The sequence below is a fragment of the Artemia sp. Qi Xiang Cuo genome, chromosome 10, assembly GCF_049724085.1.
Source record: "Artemia sp. Qi Xiang Cuo chromosome 10, ASM4972408v1, whole genome shotgun sequence".
In the NCBI taxonomy this organism is placed as follows: Eukaryota; Metazoa; Arthropoda; class Branchiopoda; order Anostraca; family Artemiidae; genus Artemia; species Artemia sp. Qi Xiang Cuo.
Window position 1 is genome coordinate 73752522 of NC_142803.1, and position 23742 is coordinate 73776263.

General features: G+C 32.5%; 1 protein-coding gene across 1 annotated transcript in view; it reads left to right on the plus strand.

The window, feature by feature from the left end:
- Positions 1-23742, plus strand: part of LOC148948151 (uncharacterized) — a 430626-nt gene that overhangs the window by 9158 nt on the left and 397726 nt on the right. Inside the window, exon 3 of the mRNA XM_089096119.1 lies at positions 17854-19672. Within this exon, the coding sequence (XP_088952245.1) occupies positions 17854-19617 (1764 nt within the window). The 3' untranslated portion in view covers positions 19618-19672. The remainder of the gene's footprint in view (positions 1-17853; positions 19673-23742) is intronic.

Sequence of the window (23742 nt, forward strand, 5' to 3'; positions counted from 1 at the left end):
CTAATGCCCCTCTCATGCCCACCATTTTCCCAAACACATCCAATCAAAATTTTGAGATATCGATTTTGTTCAACGTAGTTGAAAGTTCTTGAAATAAGGTCTTTTAGGATGATAACCCCCTCAGAGACCTCAATGCAAGGGTTGTAAGTTATGGCCTGGGGGCATATAAAGTTTATATAGAAAGTTGTTATAGAAATTTCAAAAAGGGCTCCAAACTAAATGTTGCCATAAGATTAGATCAAAATTCACTGTGTTAATGTAAATTCCAAATAAGGCATCTCAGCAGTATCCCAAGAACGACTGACAGTATTATGTTCAATCTTTCGGGGCTGCTTCTGCTCTTAAAATTTAACCAAATCAAAATAGCGTAAGTGTATCCAAGCTATCAAAGAAAGTAAACAGATTTTTTTGCAAATGGTATCAAGTTTTCCATTTCAGGTCAACTATAGAAGGTATGAAACAAAATTAATCACTACTATTTGTGTCCAGATTGTTAAGAGGATGTATGTTGTTAAAAATTGCTGAAAATTTTTCTCCAGCATACAAATATCAGGCCAAACTATAAATTTTTAAAAAAACGAAAAGATTTAAAGTATTATTTCTTTTTCTCTGAAAAGACTATGTCAATATAAAACGAACAGAAATTAATTAAAAAAAACTTTCCACGAAATAAGTTTTTCAAAGAAAAGTAAAGATCTCCATTAAACAAAAAATGAGCAAAAATAAAATAAAATAATCTGCCAAACGTGAAACTACCACAAATCAGCATCGATAAATAAATGAAACCTAAAACAAACAGAAATTACAATAAATAACCGAGTCAAACTCAAAACGAGCAGAAATTAATATGAGTTGGGCTTAAAACCCCTATACCTTCCCAAGGCCAGAACAAAATTTTCACTTTACTAAAAAAAAAATTAATGTCAATTGTCAGTTTAATATACATATAACGATATTTAGTAATCAAAATGTCAGTATTATTTTATTTATTAAATTTATAAAAGTAAAAAAATTTATATTTTTTTAAGTCAAGTACAAATTATGTTCTAACCTTGGGAAGGCATTGGGGTTTTGAGCCCAAATTATGTTAATTTCGGCTCGTTTTGAGTTTGACTCGGTTATTTATTGTAATTTCTGTTCGTTTTGGGTTTCATTTATTTATTGATGCTGATTTGTGGTCGTTTCACGCATGGTAGATTGTTTGATTTTATTTTTTCTCATTTATTATTTAATTGAGTTCTTTACTTTTCTTTAAAAAACTTATTATTTGAAAAAAGTTTTTTTAATTAATTATGAACAAACACCGTATTGTTTATAACTAGATTATTATACCTACAAAATTGCAAAAGTCTGTATCCATTACTGCTTCCTTTTACTACACCAAATTTACCTAGGCTAGGATACCATCTATCCCTATTTTAAAGGGTCAAAAACTTTAAAGGGTTTTCACTTTCGGGTTCAAAGCGTGTCGGACATGGATTCCTCAAATTTTAGCGCGCCAGAATAGCATGGTTTGACATGGGTTCAGAGGAGACATTCGCCTGTTGAACACGGCACTCAACACCACAAGTCTTGTTTTCAGGCCACCCAAATCCAACCCGGAGGTTGTCACGGGCTGTGCAGATTATCGTTCTGAGTCCCGTGATTAACACGATGATTTCTTCTCAGAGCTCGTGTTCAACCATGCTATTATAGCCCTTTATAATTTTGAAGAAACTTGTCTAACAAACTTGAAACCCTTTAGATGAAAACGCTTTAAAGTTTTGCTTGGTTTAATACATCACACCTGAAAACGATTTTTGTTGACGGACCTCAAATAAAGTTTTAAAGTTGGTGCCTAAAGACACGATTATAATTTTCCAACTCTATTTCAAACTCCGTGTTCGATATGGGCGACCTAACATCAAAACCTTAGCCTAAATACTTGAATTGACTGGCTGAAAAATAGCAACATTGCTTGAAAAAGGGGGAAACTCCCTTAAAACATAAAGTATTCTTAATGGAAATCACAGTACCTACCATATTGTGGTATCACACCTACCATGTGGTACACACACACAAAAACTTACACACACACAAACAAAAACTTACACACACACACACACACACACACAAACTTACAAACACACAAAAACTTACACACACACAAAAACTTAGAGACACAAAAAAATTTAAAAACCCACAAAAAATTACACACACAAAAATTTACACACACACAAAAAAAAACTTAAAAACAAAAAAACTTAAACACACACACAAAAACTTACAAACACACAAAAACTTACACACACACACACACACACAAAATCTAAAACACACACAAAAACTTACACACACAAAAAAAACTTACACATACACACAAAAAAACTAACACACAAAAAAAAATTTACACACACACACACACACACACAAAATCTTAAACACACACAAACAAACTAACAAATTCAAAAAAACTAACACGAACATAAAAAATAAAATAAACACACAATCTTACACACACAAAAAAAACTTACAAACACACAAAAACATAAAAACAAAAAAAAAAATACAAACACACAAAAAGTAAAAAACAAAAATAAAATTGCAAACGCACACAAACTTACACAAAAACTTACACACACACAAAAAACTTAATAAAAAAAAAAAAATTACACACACACACACAAAAAAAAAACTTAAAAAAAAACACAAAAACTAAAGTACAAAAAAACACTCACAAACACACTAACAAAAACACTCACACAAAATATATTACACACACACAAAAAAACTAACAACAAAAAACTAAAATACACACACACAAAAACTTACACACACAAAAAAAAAAATAACACACACAAAAACTTACACACACACACAGAAACTTACACACGCATAAAAACTTACAACTTTTGTGCAAACAAATAACAACTAACACACACAAAAAAATTAACAAACTAAAAAAAAAATACAAACACACACATACTTAAACACACACAAAAAATTACACACACACAAAAACACAAACACTCCCAAGAAATTGCACACACACAAAAACTTACACACAAACAAAAAAATAAAAAAAAAACAAAAAAAACATACACACACACACAAAAACTAATACACACACACAAAAACTTTAACACACGCAAAATATAAAAAAAATAAACTAACTTACAGACACACACAAAAACTAGATCTCACACCAACTAATAAACAAGCATAAAAACATACAAACACACACAAAAACTTACACACACACAAAAAAACTCAGACACACAAAAAAACTGCGTACGTAGGAAAGAAATTCAAAATGAACTTTGAAAAGTCAAGAGAATGTAACTGTGACATGGTAAACCACGACAAAACACTACTGAAATATTCCAACTCCAAAATGAACTTTGAAAAATCAAAAGAATGTAACTGTGACAAGGATAAGCACAACAAAACACCACTGAAATATTCCAACTCTTGCATTTCAACGAAAGAAATCCATAATGAACTTTGAAAAATCAAGAGAATCTAACTGTGACAAGGTAAAGCACAACAAAACATATTTCAACGAAAGAAATCCACAAAGAACTTTCAAAAATCAAGAGAATGTAACTTTGACACGATAAACCACGACAAAACACTAATAAAATATTCCAACTCTTGCATTTTACGAAATAAATCCAAAATGAACTTTGAAAAATCAAAAGAATGTAACTGTGACAAGGTAAAGCAGAACAAAAAAAAACTGGAATATTCCAACTCTTGCATTTAAATGATAGAAGTACAAAATGAGCTTTGAAAAATTAATAGAATTTAATTGTGACACGGTACAGCAAAACAAAACACATGTCAACAGATGTAATGCTCAATGAATTAAGTAGCGTAAAGAAAGTGTAACTCCGAAATAATAAACCATGACAATACACTATTGAAATATTCCAACTCTTGGATTTAAACGAAAGAAATTGAAGATGAACTTTGAAACATCAAGAGAAGGTCACTGTGACAAGGTAAACCATCACAAAACACTACTGAAATATTCCAACTCTTGCATTTCACAAAAGAAATCCAAAATGAACTTTGCAAAATAAATAGAGTGTAACTTTGACAAGGTAAACCACGACAAAAACAATACTGAAATATTTGAACTTTTACATTTAAACGAAATAAATTCAAAATGAACTTTGAAAAATCAAGAGAATGTATCTGTGACAAGGTAAAGTACAACAAAATACTATTGAAATATTCCTTTTCTTGCATTTCAATGAAAGAAATTCAAAATGAACTTTGAAAAATTAAGAGAATGTAACTGTGACAAGGTAAAACACGACAAGACACTACTGAAATATTCCAGTTCTTGCATTTCAACGAAAAAAATCCAAAATGAACTTTGAAAAATCAAGAGAATGTAACATATTCTCTGAGGCAAACCTGACTCTTATACATGATAATGGACAATACCTGACATCCATAGCTTAGGTAGGCGTATTACCATTATCATGTATAAGAGAATGTAACTGTGACAAGGTAAACCACGACAAGACACTACTAAAATATTCCAACTCTTACATTTCAATGAAAGAAATTCAAAATGAACTTTGAAAAATCAAGAGAATGTATCTGTGACAAGGTAAAGTACAACAAAATGCTACTGAAATATTCCTTTTCTTGCATTTCAAAGAAAGAAATTCAAAATGAACTTTGAAAAAACAAGAGGATGTTACTTTGATATGGTAAACCACAAATAAACGATACTAAAATATTTAAGCTCTTTCTCATAAAAAATGGAAATTCAAAATAAAATTTGAAAATCAAGAGAATGTAAATGTGACAATGTAATCCACAAAAAGACACGCCTGAAATATTCCAACTCTAGCATTTCAAGTAAATAAATTAAAAATGAACTTTGAAAAATCTGAGAATGTAAAAATCAAAAATGAACTTTGAAAAATCAAAAGAATGTATCTGTGACAAGGTAAACCACGACAAAACACTACTGAAATATTCCAACTCTTGCATTTCAACGAAAGAAATCCAAAATGATCTTTGAAAAGTCAAGAGAATGTAACGGTGACAAGGTAAACCATAACAGAACACTACTGAAATATTCCAACTTTTGCATTTCAATGAAAGAAATTCCAAATGAACTTTGAAAATTCAAGAGAATGTAAGTGTGACAAGGTAAACCAAGACTTAACACTACTGAAATATTCCAACTCTTGCATTTCAAGGAAAGAAATCCAAAATGAACTTTGAAAAATCAAAAGAATGTAACTTTGACAAGGTAAACCACGATAACTCACTATTGAAATATTCCAACTCTTGCATTTCACGAAAAAAATTCAAAATGAACTTTGAAAAATCAAGAGAATGTAACTGTGACAGGGTAAAACACGGCAAAACACCACTGAAATATTACAACTCTCGTATTTCAAGGAAAGAAATCCAAAATGAACTTTTAAACATCAAGAGAATGCAAATGTGACAATATAAACCGTTACACACAACTACTGCAATATTCCAACTCTTGCGTTTCAACTAGAGAAATCCAAATACGAACTTTGAAAAATCAAGAAAATGTAAATGTGACAAGTTAAACCACAACATAACACTACTGAAATATTCCAACTCTTGCATTTCAAGGAAGGAATTCCAAAATGAACTTTGAAAAATCAAGAGAATGTAACTGTGACAAGGTAAATCCTCCTAAAACCATCTGAATTCATTGTGGGGAGGAGCCATAAAACCCTCTCTGACCAAAGAAAAATCTCAAAAATTCCTCTGGTCTTGATTTCACCTTTTAACTTAAACAACGAGGCATTCAATACTCGTTCTTTTCCATGCTAATAAAAAATTGTACCATTGTTGTATCTCCGACCAATAAAAAATATCAAAAATTCCTCTGGTGAAAAATAAATAAATAAAGTTGAATAATTTCGAAGTTTAAAAAAAATAGTTTGTTTTTATGAAAAAAAAAATAAAGTTGAATAATTTCGAAGCTAAAAAAAATAGTTTGTTTCTATGAAAAAAAAAATTGAATTAGAACCATCAGTCCTCATTATTATGAATATCCAAAGCTGGACTTAAGTTTCACATTTGAACCAGAGAATGGATCTAAGTTTCACATTTGAACGAGAGAATTGTATTTTCCATAATTTTCTTACAGGAAACTAGAGTTTATGGTCAAAAACCCTTATTAGCTCAGATTCTACAGAAATAGTTTATTTTTCGATCCATACCTGGACTTAAGTTTCACCTATGAACCAACGAATTGTATTTTCCATAATTTTCTTGCAAAAAACTAGAGTTTACGGTCAAAAACCCTTATTAGCTCAGGTTTTACGGAAATAGTTTTATTTTTCGATCCAAAAATGGACTTAAGTTTCACATTTGAACCAGAGAATTGTATTTTCCATAATTTTCTTGCAAAAAACTAGAGTTTACGGTCAAAAAACCTTATTAGCTCAGATTTTAAAGAAATAATTTATTTTTTCGATCCAAAAATGGACTTAAGATTCACATTTGAATCAGAGAATTGTGTTTTCCATAATTTGTTTACAAAAAACTATAGTTTACGGTCAAAAACTCTTATTAACTCAGATTTTATAGAAATAGTTTATTTTTCGATCCATAAATGGACTTAAGTTTCACATTTGAAGCAGAAATCGTATTTTCCATAATTTTCTTACAAAAAACTAGAGTTTACGGTCAAAAACCTTTATTAGCTCAGATTTTACAGAAATAGTTTTATTTTTCGATCCATCAATGGACTTAGGTTTCACATTTGAACCAGAAAATTGTATTTTCCATAATTTTCTAACAAAAAACTAGAGTTTACGGTCAAAAACCCTTATTAGCTCAGATTTTAAATGAATAATTTATTTTTTTGATCCAAAAATGGACTTAAGATTCACATCTGAATCAGAGAATTTTATTTTCCATAATTTTGTTACAAAAAACTAGAGTTTACGGTCAAAAACCCTCATTAGATCAGAATTTACGGAAATAGTTTTATTTTTCGATCCATAAATGGACTTAAGTTTCACATTTGAACCAGAGAATTGTATTTTCCATAATTTTCTTACAAAAAGCTAGAGTTTATGGTCAAAAACCCTTATTAGATCAGATTTTATAGAAATAGTTTATTTTGCGATCCAAAAATGGACTTAAGTTTCACATTTGAACCAGAAAATTGTATTTTCCATAATTTTCTTACAAAAACTAGAGTTTACAGTCAAAAACTCTCATTAACTCAGATTTTATAGAAATAGTTTATTTTTCGATCCAAAAATGGACTTAAGTTTCATATTTGAAAGCTATGATCGTAATGAATGATACTTGTTATCAGAAAAAATGTCAATTGCCAAAAAAAAAGAAGAAAAAACAATAAGAAAATGGGGGGGGAGGGTACCCTTAAAGTTGGAGGGAGGGGGCGTCCTTCGAATTTAGGGATAGGGGACCTATGGAGGGTTGATGTCTCTGCTGGTTAGGGTCGTTAGTGCTTATGATCCTTGATGGTTTGTACTCACATACACCTTACTACTTGATTTGCAAGGATTTCTATGGTTTGTTCTGAATTTCTTTATTAAAATTATTTTCTTGCCATCTACATCTCTCTTAGTATCACCTTTTTAGTATACTATAATGTTGAACCCTAATTTAAACTGACAACACTGTTCAAACACAACTTGTGTATTATACAGAACACATCGAAGAAGTTAAGCTAGGTCAACTCAGAATGTCATTCTAACATCATTAACCATCTTCATACATTGATATTGTTCCAAATTTATAATAAATAAGGTATGAATTAACATGCTCTTCGGGGTTACCTTAACTGCTAATCACTTTAACCTTTTTTTTTCTCCATCTTCCAAGCATCGATGTCTCTGATTGGCTCCCTAAAAAACAGATGTTGGCTTGAAAAACACTCTGGTTGAAAAACTTAAGAGTTGAAACAAACTTGTGTGGGGAATCCCCGTTCATACTGCTATCTTTTTTTTGCAATGTTTAGGAACAGGTGGGGAATCCCCGCTCTATTGGAAAGGTACCAACAGGACATAAGCAAATAGAACGTAGTTTCATAACGTGTTTTTTTTTCTTTTTTTTATTACTTTATTTGGAAAGGTACCAACTTGGCATAAGCAAATAGCAGGTAGTTTCATAACGTGTTTAATCACGTGTAGAGGTCCCATAGAATAACAATGGAAGGAACATAGCGCTATAGAATAGCATGAAAAGGAATATAAACCCCTAGAATAGCATGGGAGGGAACATAAGCCCTTAAAATAGCATGGAAGGGAATATAAACCCTTAGAATAGCATGGGAGGGAATATAAAACCGTAGTATAACATGGGATGTAACATAAACCCTTATAATAGCATGGGAAGGAACATAAACACTTAGAATAGCAGGGGAGGGAACATAAGCACTTAGAATAGCATAGGAAGGAACATAAGCACCTAGAATAGCATGGGAGGGAACATACGCCCTTAGAATAGCATGGGAGGGAATATAAACCCTTAGAATAGCATGGGATGGAATATAAACCCTTAGAATAGCATGGGAGGGAATATAAACCCAGATAATAGCATGGGATTGACTATGAACCCTGATAATAGCATGGGAGGGAACATAAGCACTGAGAATAGCAGTGGAATGAACAAAATCCAAGAATAGCATGGGAGGGAACATAATCCCTTAGAATAGCATGGGAGGGAAAATAAACCCTTAGAAAAGCATGGGAGGGAATATAAACCCTTAGAAAAGCATGGGAGGGAACAAAAACCCTTAGAATAGCATGGGAGGGAACATAAACGCTTAGAATAGCACGGGAGGGAATATAAACCCTTAGAATAGCATGAGAGGGAACATAAATCCTTAGAATAGCATGGGAGGGAAAATAAACCCATAGAATATCATGGGATGGAATATAAGCCCTTAAAATTGCATGGGAGGGTAAATACACCCCTATAATAGCATGTGAGGGAATATAAAACCGTGGAATATCGTGAGAGTGAACATAATCCCTTAGAATAGCATGGGAGGGAACATAACACCTTAGAATAGTATGGGAGGGAACATAAACACTTAGAATATCATAGTAAGGATCAAAAGCACCTAGAAGAGCAAGGGATGGAAAAAACGCAATTTAAAGTACAGGTAATGGAATATCAACACTTAAAATAGCATGGGAGTGAATCAAAACCCTGAGAATAACAGTGGAGGGAACATAAACCCTTAGAATAGCATGGGAAGGAACATAAACCCTTAGAATAGCATGGGATGGAACATAAGCCCTTATGATAGCATAGGACGTAACATAAGCCCCTAGAATAGCATGGGAGGGAACATAAACCCTTAGAATAGCATGGGAGGGAACAGAAACTCCTGGAAGAGCATAGGAATAATCCACCCAAATCCATAAGTACATGCTCTGGGAATGTTTTTCCTATAGCTTCACGCAAATAGCATCGTAATTCCTATAGCTTCACGCAATATGGTAGGTACTACTCTACTGTGATTTCCATTAAGAATACTTTATTTTTTATGGGTGTTATTCCCTTTTTCAAGCAATGTTGCTATTTTTCAACCATTCAATTCAAGTATTTAGGCTAAAGTTTTGATGTTAGGTCAACCACATCCAACACGGAGTTTGAAACAGAGTGGGCAAATTATAATCGTGTTTTCAGGCACCAAATTTAAAACTTGATTTTAGTGGCTTCAACAAAAATCGTTTTCAGGTTTCTCGTGTTCAACCCAGCAAAACTTTAGAGCGTTTTCATCTAAAGGGTTCCAAGTGTGTTGGACAAGTTTCTTCAAAATTATAAAGTGCGAGAATAGCATAGTTGAACACGAGCTCTGAGAAGAAATCATCGTGTTAATCACGGGACTCAAAACGATAATCTGCACAACCCGTGACAAACTCCGTGTTGGATTTGGGTGGCCTGAAAACAAGGCTTGTGGTTTTGAGTGCCGTGTTCAACAGGCGAATGTCTCCTCTGAACCCATGTTAAACCATGCTATTCTGGCGCGTTAAAATTTGAGGAATCCATGTCCGACACGCTTTGAACCCGAAAGTGAAAACCCTTTAAAGTTTTTGACCCTTTAAAATAGGGATAGATGGTATCCTAGCAGTAATGGATACAGACTTTTGCAATTTTGTAGGTATAATAATCTAGTTATAAACAGTACGGTGTTTGGTCATAATTAATTAAAAAAACTTTTTTCACATAATAAGTTTTTCAAAGAAAAGTAAAGAACTCCATTAAATAATAAATGAGCAAAAACCAAATCAAACAATCTACCAAGCGTGAAACTACCACAAATCAGCATCAATAAATAAATGAAACCCAAAACGAACAGAAATTACAATAAATAACCGAGTCAAACTCAAAACGAGCAGAAATTAACACAAGTTGGGCTCAAAACCCCAATGCCTTCCCAAGGCCAGAACATAATTTGCACTTTACTGAAAAAAATATAAATGTTTTTACTTTTATAACTTTAATAAATCAAATAATACTGACATTTTGATTACTAAATATCGGTATATGTATATTAAACTGACAATGCACATTCATTTTTTTTTGAGTAAAGGACAAATTTTGTTCTGGCCTTGGGAAGGCATAGGGCTTTTGAGCCAAACTTATGTTAATTTTTGCTCGTTTTGAGTTTGACTCGGTTGTTTATTGTAATTTCTGTTCGTTTTAGGTTTCATTTATTTATTGATGCTGATTTGTGGTAGTTTCACGCTTGGTAGATTATTTGATTTTATTGGCCAGAAATGTCAATATACTAGTTTTGAGAAGAAGAAAAAACTGTTTAGCCAGTTTTGAGGCCAAGTCTTGGTACAGCTACACAGAAGACTTCTATATAATAATTCTTTTTATTTTTTGTCTTCTAACTGCTGACAATTTGAGCCTCTTCTTAAAGTCTTGATGTCACTATGGGTTTAATACAACGACCCTGGGAAAAATACTAATTCATCCTTAAAGTTATAACCTTTTTAGATCTTTTTTTCTAGAAATGTCAATATGACAGTTTTAAGAAGAAACTATTCAGTCAATGTTAAGGCCAGGTCCTGGTGCTTGGCTTGTGGCTTACATCTTTATACTGATTTTTGTTTTAACTAGTAACCTCCAAATTATTCATGGTTGTTTGCTACTCTTTCTTCAGGAAAATGGAGGGCTCCACAGGGAACACATATGTCGTTGAATGATTCTAATGACTTTTGATTAACATTGTTTAGTTTATGGCATCTTTGATGGTTTGTACTGAGTTTGGTGCCACATTTTATTAGAATCAAAGATTTTGATTGTTTTTTTACACAATATTTCCTTCTTCTTCAGTTCCATTGTTGACTCATTCTGATTTTTGCTGTCGTTTGTCTAACTTAACAATTATTTGTTCTTCACATCAGTATGAAACGTTATGGTGCTTGCTTTCTTGCTGTTACTTGTAATACTTCCTGCCGCTCATCTTCTAACCATTTATTTCTTTGTTCTTGCTCTATCATATCTTTAAACAATATGTTTCTTTGTTTTTCACTTTCATTTTCAATTTTCTTTAATTCTCATTGCCACATATCTCGTACATGCATATCTCTTAGTACTTCACTTTTGTTTTTGATGTGTCGGAATTGTTGCTGATGCAAGTATTCTAACTGTATATTTCTCCTTTCTTCATTTTTGCTTATCAATTTTTACCTTAGGCAATTTTTCCATACCCTTTACCTGCAACTGCTCAGATTGTACTTATTACATTTGGTGGTCTAGGTTGTTGCTATGTCCTCTAGGCATTATGAAAACTGCATAAAACACCTTTTGCAAATTGACTCATTACACTTGTTGTTTTATACTTAACTATGTTCCTTTTGTAATGCTGCATGCATCATATATTTAAAAACAATATGATCACTGCTGAAGGAGAGGGGGATGTAGTTTATTCACTTAAATGAGCATATGAAGAAATATGTAAATATGACCTCATGAGCATATGTAGAAATATGCTCATAAATATGACCTCAGTCATGATTTTTGTTTCAAAATTGAAGCTCCAAACAAGTTTTCTCAAACTCTTGATCTATTTAGATTGTTTTTGCAGGCCAGAAAATCCCAGGATACCAATTTTCCAAAATTGTTTTAAGCCCTGAATCTTGCTGTTGCTTATAATACTTGCTGTTATTTATATTCTAACCTTATATTTTTTTTTTCAATTTTGACTTGTAATTGTCGTTTTGCAAGTATTTCAACTGTATATTGCTTTGTTCTTCATGAGCTAGGTTATTCATTTGTCTTTTAGATATTATGAAACTGCATAAAATACCTCTTGCAAAAAGACTCATAATACTTTGTATTTTGTACCTATCTACGTTTGATGTGTAATTCGCCTACATTAAACACTAAAAATGATACAACCGCTACTGAGACAAATATGACGCATGTTGTTGAAATTTGCTCATAAATATGATGTCACCAACAGGATTTTTTTTTCCAAAACTAAGGCTCTTAAAAAAAAATTTTCAAACTCATAAACTTTATTGCACAGAAGGACATTTTTTTTATCGCGTTTTTAAACATTTGGTGACAATTGGGTTTGGTTTATCTTAAATAGGTTGCTAAAAGAAGGTTAGAAGGGCACCATTGAAAAGGTTGGACGACCAACTTTTAGTGAATTATTTGAAGCCGTTTTAAAGGGTTTCAGGCTATTTCAATATACGTGTACCCTGTCTTAGTTACCTTAGTTGTCTTAGTTGGTTAACTTAACACTTGCTTGATTTTTCAGAATTATTTGAGACAAATATATTTATATTTAGTGGATGTTAAAAAACTAGACTTATTTTACTGAAAATACTTTTTAAACTGCTTGAATTCCACTTTATATCTGAATTTTAAATTCCTTTAGATAATTACTCAGTTTTTAATAAATTTTTTAATTTATATATATAATTCTATGACACAATATCTTTTTGGATCTAATTTTAGATCTATTGTCACATTCTTGAAGCCCTAAAAGTAAGAACAGCTAGATATAACCTCTTGGAAAAACGTAATGGCATATCAAACAGTTTTTGGTAACAAACTGTAAGTAAGGAGTGACCTGGCTCAATAGTAACCAAAACTCTAAAAAACGGAATTTTGATACCACTAGATGCATCAAAAGAATCAGATTTTATTGCTGATTTCAAATATATAAGTTTCATTAAATTTAGGTTTACCTATCAGAAGTTAGGCCCCTGAGAAAGTTTGCCTGATTTTCGAAAAAAGGCGGAAACACCCCCTAAAAGCTATAGGACCTTAATGAAAATCACACCATCAGATTCAGCGTATCATAGAACCCTTTTTAGAGGTTTCAAGCTACTCTCCGCAAAAATGTGGAATTTTTTATTTTTTTGCGATAAGAAAGATCACGGATGTGTGTTTTTTTTTTCCAGGGGTGATTGTATCAACCCAGTGGTCCTTGAATATCGTGGAAGGGCTCATTCGAACGGAAGTTAAAAGTTCTAGTGCCCTTTTTGAGTGCCCCCAAAAAATGGAGGGCAACTAGGCCCCCTCCCACGCTAATTTTTTTAACCCGATCAAAATTTTGACATAGCCATTTTGTTCAGCATGGTCGAAAACACAATAAATAGAATGACTTAATTCCCCAAAGTCCCCAGGTGGGAGGGCTGAAAGGTATGAATTTTATCCAATGTTAACATATAGTATTGGTTATTTGGAAGTATACAGCCGTTTTTAAGGGGAATTTTTTCTGGTTGGCGGGGGGAGGGTCGCGGGTTATGTGGGAGGATCTTTCCAGGGAGGAAGTTTTCATGGGTGAAGAGACATTGCTATGAATGATTTCCAAGCATTATTTAAAAAAAGATCAGAAATTAAATATAAAAAAAACAAGTTTTTCAACTGAAAGTAAGGAGCATCATCAAAACTTAAAATGAACAGAAATTATTACTTATATGATTGGGTTCGCCCCGTAGTCTATACCTCGCTCTTTAAGTCAAAGCTTTTTAAGTACTTTCATAAGAGATATTTATTCTAATTAATGGCCTTTGTGATTAAGGGATCATTTTTAAAGAATTGGAACAAAATTCCAACCTAGCGTAAAGAGCGAGGTATTGACTAGGTTGCGAGCCCCCTAATATACGTATTTAAAATATGAATATTGAAGTTTGTTATGTAATTTAATTCGTAAGTTACGCATATTTATTACTAATAAAAACGTTTGTAAGTAAAATTAAACAAATTTCGAGAAAGTTATTTAACCAAATAAATGTAAAATGAATATGCAAATTTTGTTTTAATTATGCATGTACTTTGAGCCAAAATCAAAACCTGCATTAATTTAAAAACGTTCAAAAAGGAAAATAAAAAAAAACAATCTTTTTTAACTGAAAGTAAGGAGCAACATTAAAAATTATAACGAAGAGGAATTATTCCGTATATGAAAGGGGCTATCCCCTCTTCAATGCCTCGCTCTTTATGCTAAATTTACACTCTATCTCACAACGCTATTTTTTAAAACAATAAAAACTTTAGTGTAAAGAGTGAGGCGTTGAGGAGGGGACAGTCCCTTTCATATACGGAATAATTTCTGTTCATTTTTAGTTTTAATGTTGCTTCTTACTTTCAGTTAAAAAACTAGTTTTTTTTTATTTACTACATAATAGGCCTACACTTTGTTGTGTTTTAAGCAATAAAATAATGAATAAAGCTTTCACTACAGGAGATAAACCAAATTTTCCAACCTAATAGTTTTTGGCTTGGAGAGTTTATTAAAAGAATACAGCTAACAGAACAAGCTAAAAGTTGTATTTTCCTTTTTTTACCGTGAAAGCTTATTGTAAAATAAAATTAACAGCTGTACTTTAAAAATAGTTCCATCAAAAGACTATTTTTAATTTTTGCATCCTCTTCTTAAAATTGATAGTCAGATTTCTAACGCCTTTGTCTGTTGAAGGACTGCATGCTTTCAACTGTGTTAAGATAAAATATGCTTTTGTAATAGTTAAAAGTCATTATTAGCCATCAATCATTATATCTTTTGTATTTTAGGACTTTCCTGACTTAAATCTGTGTTGTATTCAGGTGTTGATGATAGTATAATATTTCTCATAATTTTCATTAACGCCGTTCCGAGATCTTTCATGGACTTGCCTCAAATTGTGAAAATGGCTAATCTCATCACAGTTTCTAGGGATTCTTCCATTAAAAACGGTAATTCTAAACAGTTAAATTTTCTGTTACAGAAACAAAAATTAGTTTTAGTGTTTTTATTTGAATTGTTTGGAGGCTATTTGAGCTCGAGCTGACTTCTAAATAGAGGGCCACCCCTATGTGGTGTCACTAATAGAGATTTTTAAGGTTTACTCAACAGGATTGTCATAAAAGGCGAAATAAATATTTATCATGGTCCAGAATTTATTTTTTCAAAGTATTTGTGTGCAGGTGTGTTTGTAATTTAAAAGTAATGTATTATTAAAACCGATCTGAATTGAAAAAAGAAAAGCTACTTTGCTCTAGAAAATAATCGTCCCCTTTTTTTCTCCTTTCTTATTAAGTGGTCCTAAGAAAAAACTGAGACTGGATATGTTTTGGGATTGAATTATTACGAGGTCAGGGGTGATGTAAGTGGCTTCTATGGTGCCACAAAACATTTTTAAATTCATATTTTTAGCTTTTATTTTTAAGTTTGGTGAGTCAAGTAATCATCCCGTAGAGATATTTTTCTGTCAATCTTCTCCCCTGTGCAGGTATGATGAACGATATATTACCACCAAATCAGGGGTAGTCCTGGGGCTTCAGATGGGAATATCAAGTTATAAGACGTGTAAGAGAGGAATAAAGTTAGTTGAATTCAGCTGTTAAACTTTGGGAGACTATATTTTGTATTCTATTTTTTGGGAACTAATTGAAACCCCCCAATTGATTGGTTTTTTTTTTTTTTGTCTTTAGTTGTGTCAATTTTTTGTGACTGTTAAGCTCTAAAATGTTAATTTTTTGGTTATATTTTTTTATTCAATATTTTTTTTATTGAGTACATTATCCTAAATTCACACTTATCCAGCTATTAATTCTATGTTATGAATTTTTTTTTATGAATTTCAAGTTTGTGTTTGTTCTATGTCAATGAGTTTTGTTGAATGTTTCACGTTTTCTTTTGCTTTATAAAAAGTAAATTTTAAAAATGATTTGAGAAAAAAACCTGAATAGCCTATACATCTGATTTCATGTATACATATAATGCCTGTATATTTACATTTTTACACGTGACTAAAAAGAAAAAGCAGTCACATTTGTTTAGTAAGTTTTACTGTTAAATTTTCAAATGTCTGTTTAATTTAAAATTTGTTTTAGAATTTGAAGACGCTTTACCATGTGACCTTGACAAGCCCATTCATTTTCCAAACTATCCTTTGACACCAAAACTAGAAGATGTTCCTTTGCTGAATTTACCTAGCATTTCAGGACCATGTAAATCTAAAGACGAAACCCAAGATTTACAACCCATATATTCTGACAATGAAGGTATATCTGATACATTGTATTTTTTTTGATTGAAATGTATTAGATATTAATTTACTGGACTAAAAAAGGACAAAGAGACTTAATCTCATGATGTAACTTTTGTTTTATCCTTTTCCAATGTGAAGTTGTTTGCCAAACCGCTTTTGCAGTCTTAAATGAACATTTTTAAATTTTCACTTGAAAGTAGTTTTGCAGGTTTTATTATTTTCAAATAATAATTTATAATTTTCAAAGCCTTGATAATAAGCCTTAAAACTATATCCCTACATACATTTTATATTCCATATTTATTGTGTATATTTCTCTTCAAATTAAGAGATAAAGAAATAAATCTGTCTATTATTTTGATTCCAAGGTGAATTTGAAAGAAGAAGAAAATCGGCTGTTATTATATCAACTGCCTACCAGAAATTTTTAGTGTAGAATATTAATTTAATGAAAACACTAGATTCAAACAAATGTACTGAATTCATTTTGTGCATATGAGGTCAAAATTTTTTGTCTGTTTAGGAACGAGTTATTTTAAATATTTAGCTAGAAGAACATAGGGAGTCTCATTGGATTAAAAAAAAAAGATGAAAGTCACGTTTTCCTCAGAGAGATGAATCCTTTTAATACAAAGTGAAAAAAAGTTTTCTGCATGTAAATACACGATGATGATCTCTTAAAAGTTCCGTTTTCAATCACCAGTTATCAGTCACCTTTGACCAGTTATCAGTGACAGCCTAAATATTGTCTTATTTAACAATTCGCTTATAGCCGATGAACTGTGAACTAAAACAACGTATTTATTTTTCACACTTCAATAGAAATTTTGAGCCTGAAATATGTGCATGGTCTCTATAAAAAAAAGTAAAACACAGCAATTAAATCTGCTCGCAATTTACTCCAGCTTGACTCTTTGTTAAAAAGGAATTTTTTTTAAACGATTCAAAAGTACCCAAATGCTGATGGCGGTGCCACTATGTGCGACCAGATTATCCTGAATTTGTTCTTCTTGTTCTTGTTACAATAATGCCTAATATTTGTTGTAATATTTCCGCTCCTTCACTTATGGTTTGATTTACCCGAAGGTATGCTTCTTGATCTTTTAAGGTTTCATTTTCGCTCTTTCGTTGCATTAGAATAACCAATTTTAAAAGCCACGATGAGAAAGAGAAGAGGGATCGAAAATAAAGTTATTTGTTGTTACAATTACAATAAAATTATTTAGGATACAATTATTTGTAACCTATTGAAAGATTTACTGTTATTTTCTGTTTTTAACTCTGGAGACTTTCAAAACATCTTGAAAAATATGTATTGGTTTTGGTTTTAAGAGTTTTGATTTTTTGGGCTATTTCGTTAACTTTGTAGACTTTTAAACTTTTAGGTCACTTTACACCACACGTGTCTGGACTTCACTTACAGGGAAATACGTCACTAGTTGTTTCAAAGAATCCATCCTCTAGCAGTTTTTTAATTTCGTGTGTATCAGAATCTGAAGGAAAAGGCTTAGAATATCAGAAAACAGGTTTGAAAAGTCGCCTTCAAAACAAAAAGGAAGAAAGATTGAAAAGATATCTAAGAACTCATAAAAAGAAAAAGACATATAAATGTGAGGTATGTGACAAGTCCTTTTCTCAAACACGGAATTTGAACCTGCACATAAGAGTGCATACGGGTGAGAAACCGTTTAAGTGTGACGTTTGTGAAAAAACCTTTTCTACAACATCAAAATTGAACACCCATAACAGAGTGCATACGGGTGAAAAACCGTTTAAGTGTGATGTTTGTGACCAAACTTTTTCTCATGCAGCAAGTTTGAACACCCATCAAAGAGTGCACACGGGTGAGAAGCCGTTTAAGTGTGACGTTTGTGACCAAGATTTTTCTCGAGCAGCACATTTGAAAACCCATGAAAGAGTGCATACGGGTGAAAAACCATTTAGTTGTGACGTTTGTGATAAAACCTTTTCTCAAGCATCACAATTGAACCAGCACCAAAGAGTGCATACAGGTGAGAAACCGTTTAAGTGTGACGTTTGTGATAAAACTTTTTCTACAACATCAAATTTGAACACCCATAAGAGAGTGCATACGGGTGAAAAACCGCTTAAGTGTGATGTTTGTGACCAAACTTTTTTTCATGCAGCAGGTTTGAACACCCATCAAAGAGTGCACACGGGTGAGAAGCCGTTTAAGAGTGACGTTTGTGACCAAGCTTTTTCTCGAGCAGCACATTTGAAAACCCATGAAAGAGTGCATACGGGTGAAAAACCATTTAGTTGTGACGTTTGTGATAAAACCTTTTCTCAAGCATCACATTTGAACCTGCACATAAGAGTGCATACGGGTGAAAAACTATTTAAGTGTGACGTTTGTGATAAAATTTTTTCTACAACATCAAATTTGAACACCCATAAGAGAGTGCATACGGGTGAAAAACCGCTTAAGTGTGATGTTTGTGACCAAACTTTTTTTCATGCAGCAGGTTTGAACACCCATAAAAGAGTGCACACGGGTGAGAAGCCGTTTAAGAGTGATGTTTGTGACCAAGCTTTTTCTCGAGCAGCACATTTGAAAACCCATGAAAGAGTGCATACGGGTGAAAAACCATTTAGTTGTGACGTTTGTGATAAAACTTTTTCTCAAGCATCACATTTGAACCTGCACATAAGAGTGCATACGGGTGAGAAACCGTTTAAGTGTGACGTTTGTGAAAAAACTTTTTCTACAGCATCAAGTTTGAACACCCATAAAAGAGTGCATACGGGTGAAAAACCGTTTAAGTGTGATGTTTGTGACCAAACTTTTTTTCATGCAGCAGGTTTGAACACCCATAAAAGAGTGCACACGGGTGAGAAGACGTTTAAGTGTGATGTTCGTGACCAAGCTTTTTCTCAAGCAGCACATTTGAAAACCCATGAAAGAGTGCATACGGGTGAAAAACCGTTTAATTGTGACGTTTGTTATAAAACCTTTTATCCAGCATCAATTTTCAACCGGCACATAAGAGTGCATACGGGTGAGAACCCGTTTAAGTGTAATGTTTCTGAAAAAACCTTTTCTACAGAATTAAATTTGAACCGGCACCAAAGAATGCATATTGATGAGAAACCTTTCATTTTAGAAACCTGAGAAGCATATTGATGAGAAACTTTTCAGTTTGAATACATATGAAGACTGCGAACAGGTGAGAAACCTTTCATATGTGATGAATGTAGAAACACTTTTGTGATTTTTAGCAATTTTACTGGCATTAAACAGTGGTTATAGGAGTTTTGGACGATTGTTGTATCCTCAGTGATTTGTAGTTATTATTCTCACAACCAATTAGTACATCAAATTAGTTTTATTCAATTTTTTTATGTGTTTAGTTTCCTTAGCAAATTTAGTTTCTTTAGTAATACAAATGTGCTTGAGTGTTATTTATGCAAGAAATGCTTGCCATGGCTGGACTATTTGAACTCGATCAAAGAGTGTACACAGGTGAGATACAATTTAAATGTGATTTTCGTAAAAGGATATTTTCATTTAATTCGGCTCTGCATTAGCGTTTAACAACCTATTCTAGAAAAGCCTCTCAGTTTCTAGACTACAACAAAACCTTTGGAACAAAAGTGATTTTTATTTAAAAAAGAAAACCTGATGAAGAATTAAAGCTGTTCCACTTTGGCTAATTCTCACATTTAAATTAGCACTTTGGACATTTATATAGTTTTCCTTTTTTTTTTGTGTTTTTTTTTCGCAAGTTAATGACCAATGTGGATGAAATACAATTTTCCGAAAAAAATCCTCTTAAATTGATAATCAAACAGTTCGTGGTAACGAACTGTAAGTAAGGAGCGACCCGGCTCAATGATAACCGAAACTCTAAAAAACGGGATTTTGATACCAATAGATACATCAAAAGAATCAGATTTTAATTCTGATTTCAAATATATAAGTTTCATTAAGTTTAATCTTACCCATCAAAAGTTACGTGCCTGAGAAAATTTGGTTGATTTTCGAAAAAAGGGGGAAAGACCCCTAAAAGTTATAGAACATTAATGAAAATCACACCATCATATTCAGCGTATCATAGAACCCTACTGTAGAGGTTTCAAGCTCCTATCTGCAAAAAAGTGGAATTTTCCATTTTTTGCCAGGAGAAAGATCACGGATGCGTCTTTATTTGTTTGTTTGTTTTTTTTTTGTTTTTTTTTTTACCAGGGGTGATCGTATCGACCCAGTGGTCCTAGAATATCGTGGGAGGGCTCATTCAAACCGAAATTAAAAGTTCTAGTGCCCTTTTTAAGTGACAAAAAAAATGGAGGGCAACTAGGCCCCTCCCACGCTCATTTTTTCCCAGAGTCACCCGATCAAAAATTTGAGATAGCCATTTTGTTCAGCATGGTCGAAAATATGATAAAAATGTCTTTTAGGATGACTTGATCCCCCAAAGTCCCCAGGGGAGGGCTGAAAGTTATGAACTTTACTCAATGTTAACATATAGTATTGGTTATTGGGAAGTATACAGACTTTTTCAGAGGAGATTTTTTCTGGTAGGTGGGGGAAGGAGAGGGTCGGGGGCTATATGGAAGGACCTTTCCATGACGGAAGTTTGCATGGGGGAAGGGACATTGCGATGAAGGGGGTGCCGGATTTCCCAGCATTATTAAAGAAAAAGATCAGGAATTAAATAAAAAAAACAAGTTTTTCAACTGATCAACTGATTGTGATTAAGAGGTCATTTTTAAAGAACTGGGAAAAAAAATTCGAATTATAGTTTAAAGAGCAGGGTATTGACTAGGGGCCGAACCCCCTAGTATACGTGTTAAAAATTTATGAATATAGAAGTTCGTTACGTAAGTTAATTCTAAGTTACGTATATTTATTACTAATAAAAACGTTCGTAAATAAAATTAAACAAGTTTCGAGAAAGCCATTTAACCAAATATAATATGCAAATTTTGTTTTAATTATTCATGTACGGTGAGCCAAAATCAAAACCTGCATTAATTCAAAAACGTTCAAAAATTAAATAAAAAAAACAAGTTTTTTTAACTGAAAGTAAGGAACGACGTTAAAACTTAAAACGAACAGAAATTATTCCGTATATGAAGGGGCTGTCCCCTCCTCAACGCCTCGCTCCTTACGCTAAAGTTTGACTTTCTCACAACTCTATTTTTTTAAACAATAAAAAAACTTTAGCGTAAAGAGCGAGGCGTTGAGGAGGGGACAGCCCTTTTTATATACGGAATAATTTCTGTTCGTTTTAAGTTTTAACGTCGTTCCTTACTTTCAGTTAAAAAAACTTGTTTTTTTTATTTAATCTTGAAAGAAACAGATGTTTACATTGTCCAAAACTGATATGCATAATAATTAGGATTTTTAAGCAACCACAAACTTACGCAAGAAAGCAAGATATAATAAGTTGTCAATTTTTTCATTTAGTTCCACAGAACTAAATAATGAAAATAATCAAGGCTAAATAATTGGGAACTATGGATCAATTGACTATAACAAATTTATAGCTCATGGTTCTCTATGTGGTTCATTATACTCCGGTGTTGAATAAAAGAAGAAAAAAAGAACCCTAAGATAAATTTTACCCACAGGCGCACCACCTTTTTTATAGTATTGTACCATACAACATTTCATCTACCATGCAAAATTTCACTTTCTGAATTAGTTTAAAATTTTCAGAATTCTTGATTTTGTTTGCTTGCGTAAATAGACCACAAGGCTTATTTGAGAGAGAGGGTCCTGAAAATTATTAAAATTACGTTAACCGCTTTTGACAAATATAACTGAAATTTTGAAAAATTGAAAGACTTTTTTTTTCCAGTTATTTGTGCCATGATTTATATGTTCTGAACTTCTGCCGATAAATTCATTGTGTATAAAGGTTCTTATGCACTGGAAAAAGTATGAAATGAGCAAGTCCCCTCCTCCCAAAAAAATGGAAATGATAAGTCTCTTGTTGTGTGTTTGGTGAACAGTCTAAGAGGGGATCGGATTGAAACTTACTACTGTTAGTTTCTTTGCTAGGCATACCCTAAGGCAGTGGTTCTCAAACTTATTTAGATACCGTACCCCCTTTCACCCACAAAACGTTTTAGGTACCCCTTCTCAGTTACCGGTACTAAGTAAACTACAGCTAAAATATTAAATCTTAAACAAATCTAAAAGCCTTAACTTAGGAAGAACTACCTCGAATTGCTCCGACATGTTGTTCTTTTGTGTCATTAATCAAAAAACCTTTTTGCACAACATAAATTTTTCAAAAAAAAAGTAAAGAACTCCATTAAACCAAAAATTAAGGAAAATAGAATCAAATAATTTACCAAGCATATAACTACCACAAATTAGTTTCAATAAATAAATAGAACTCAAAATAAACAGAAATTAGAATAAATCAAACTCAAAACGGACAGAAATTAATCCCACTGGGGTTCTAAACCGTATGCTTTCTAAAAGCGAGAATATAATTTTTACTTTTACTGAAAAAAATTAAAAGAATTTACTGAACAAATTGTGAATTGTCAGTTTAGTATACGTGCGCTGATATTAGTTCCTTAAAATCCTAGTTAATTTTTGATTTCTTAAAGTTAAAAAATTGAAAACATTTAAAAGAATTTTTGGTTTAATGGCGTTCTTTACTTTTTTTAAAACTTATTTTTTGCAAAAAGTCTTTTGGTTAATTTCTGTTCGTTTTATATGGACATAGTCTTTTTCAGGGAGAACGATTGAGTTTCTTTTGAAGCTAAGCAACCTTCCCTTCCATAAAATATTGAAGGGGCTATACCCTTTCAATTTTCTATTAAACAAGTCATTTTTGAAATTTTGACGACAACTCTTTCTATAAAAATATTATATCCCCCCAGGGCATGACTTACTACCTTAGCCCTGACGGCTGTGGGGGGGTGTTATCCTCAAGACTTATTTTCCAAGACTTTCAACCACCTTCAGCAAAATGGCTATCTTGAAATTTTGATTGGATCTGTTTGGGGAATTGCTGGGTGTGAGAGGGGGGTTAGTTACCCTCCAATCACTTTCAACTATTAAAACGAGGACTTAGCATCTCAATTTCTAATTGAATTGAATTTCTGCGACATTGCTATCCATACAAACCTTAAATGCACCCAGGGCATAACTTACAACCTTTGCTCGGGGGGGGGGGTCATCCTCAAATACATAATTTCTAGAACTTTCAACTACTTTGAACAAATTGGCTATCTCAAAACTTTGATTGGATGTGTTTGGGAAATGGTGGGTGTG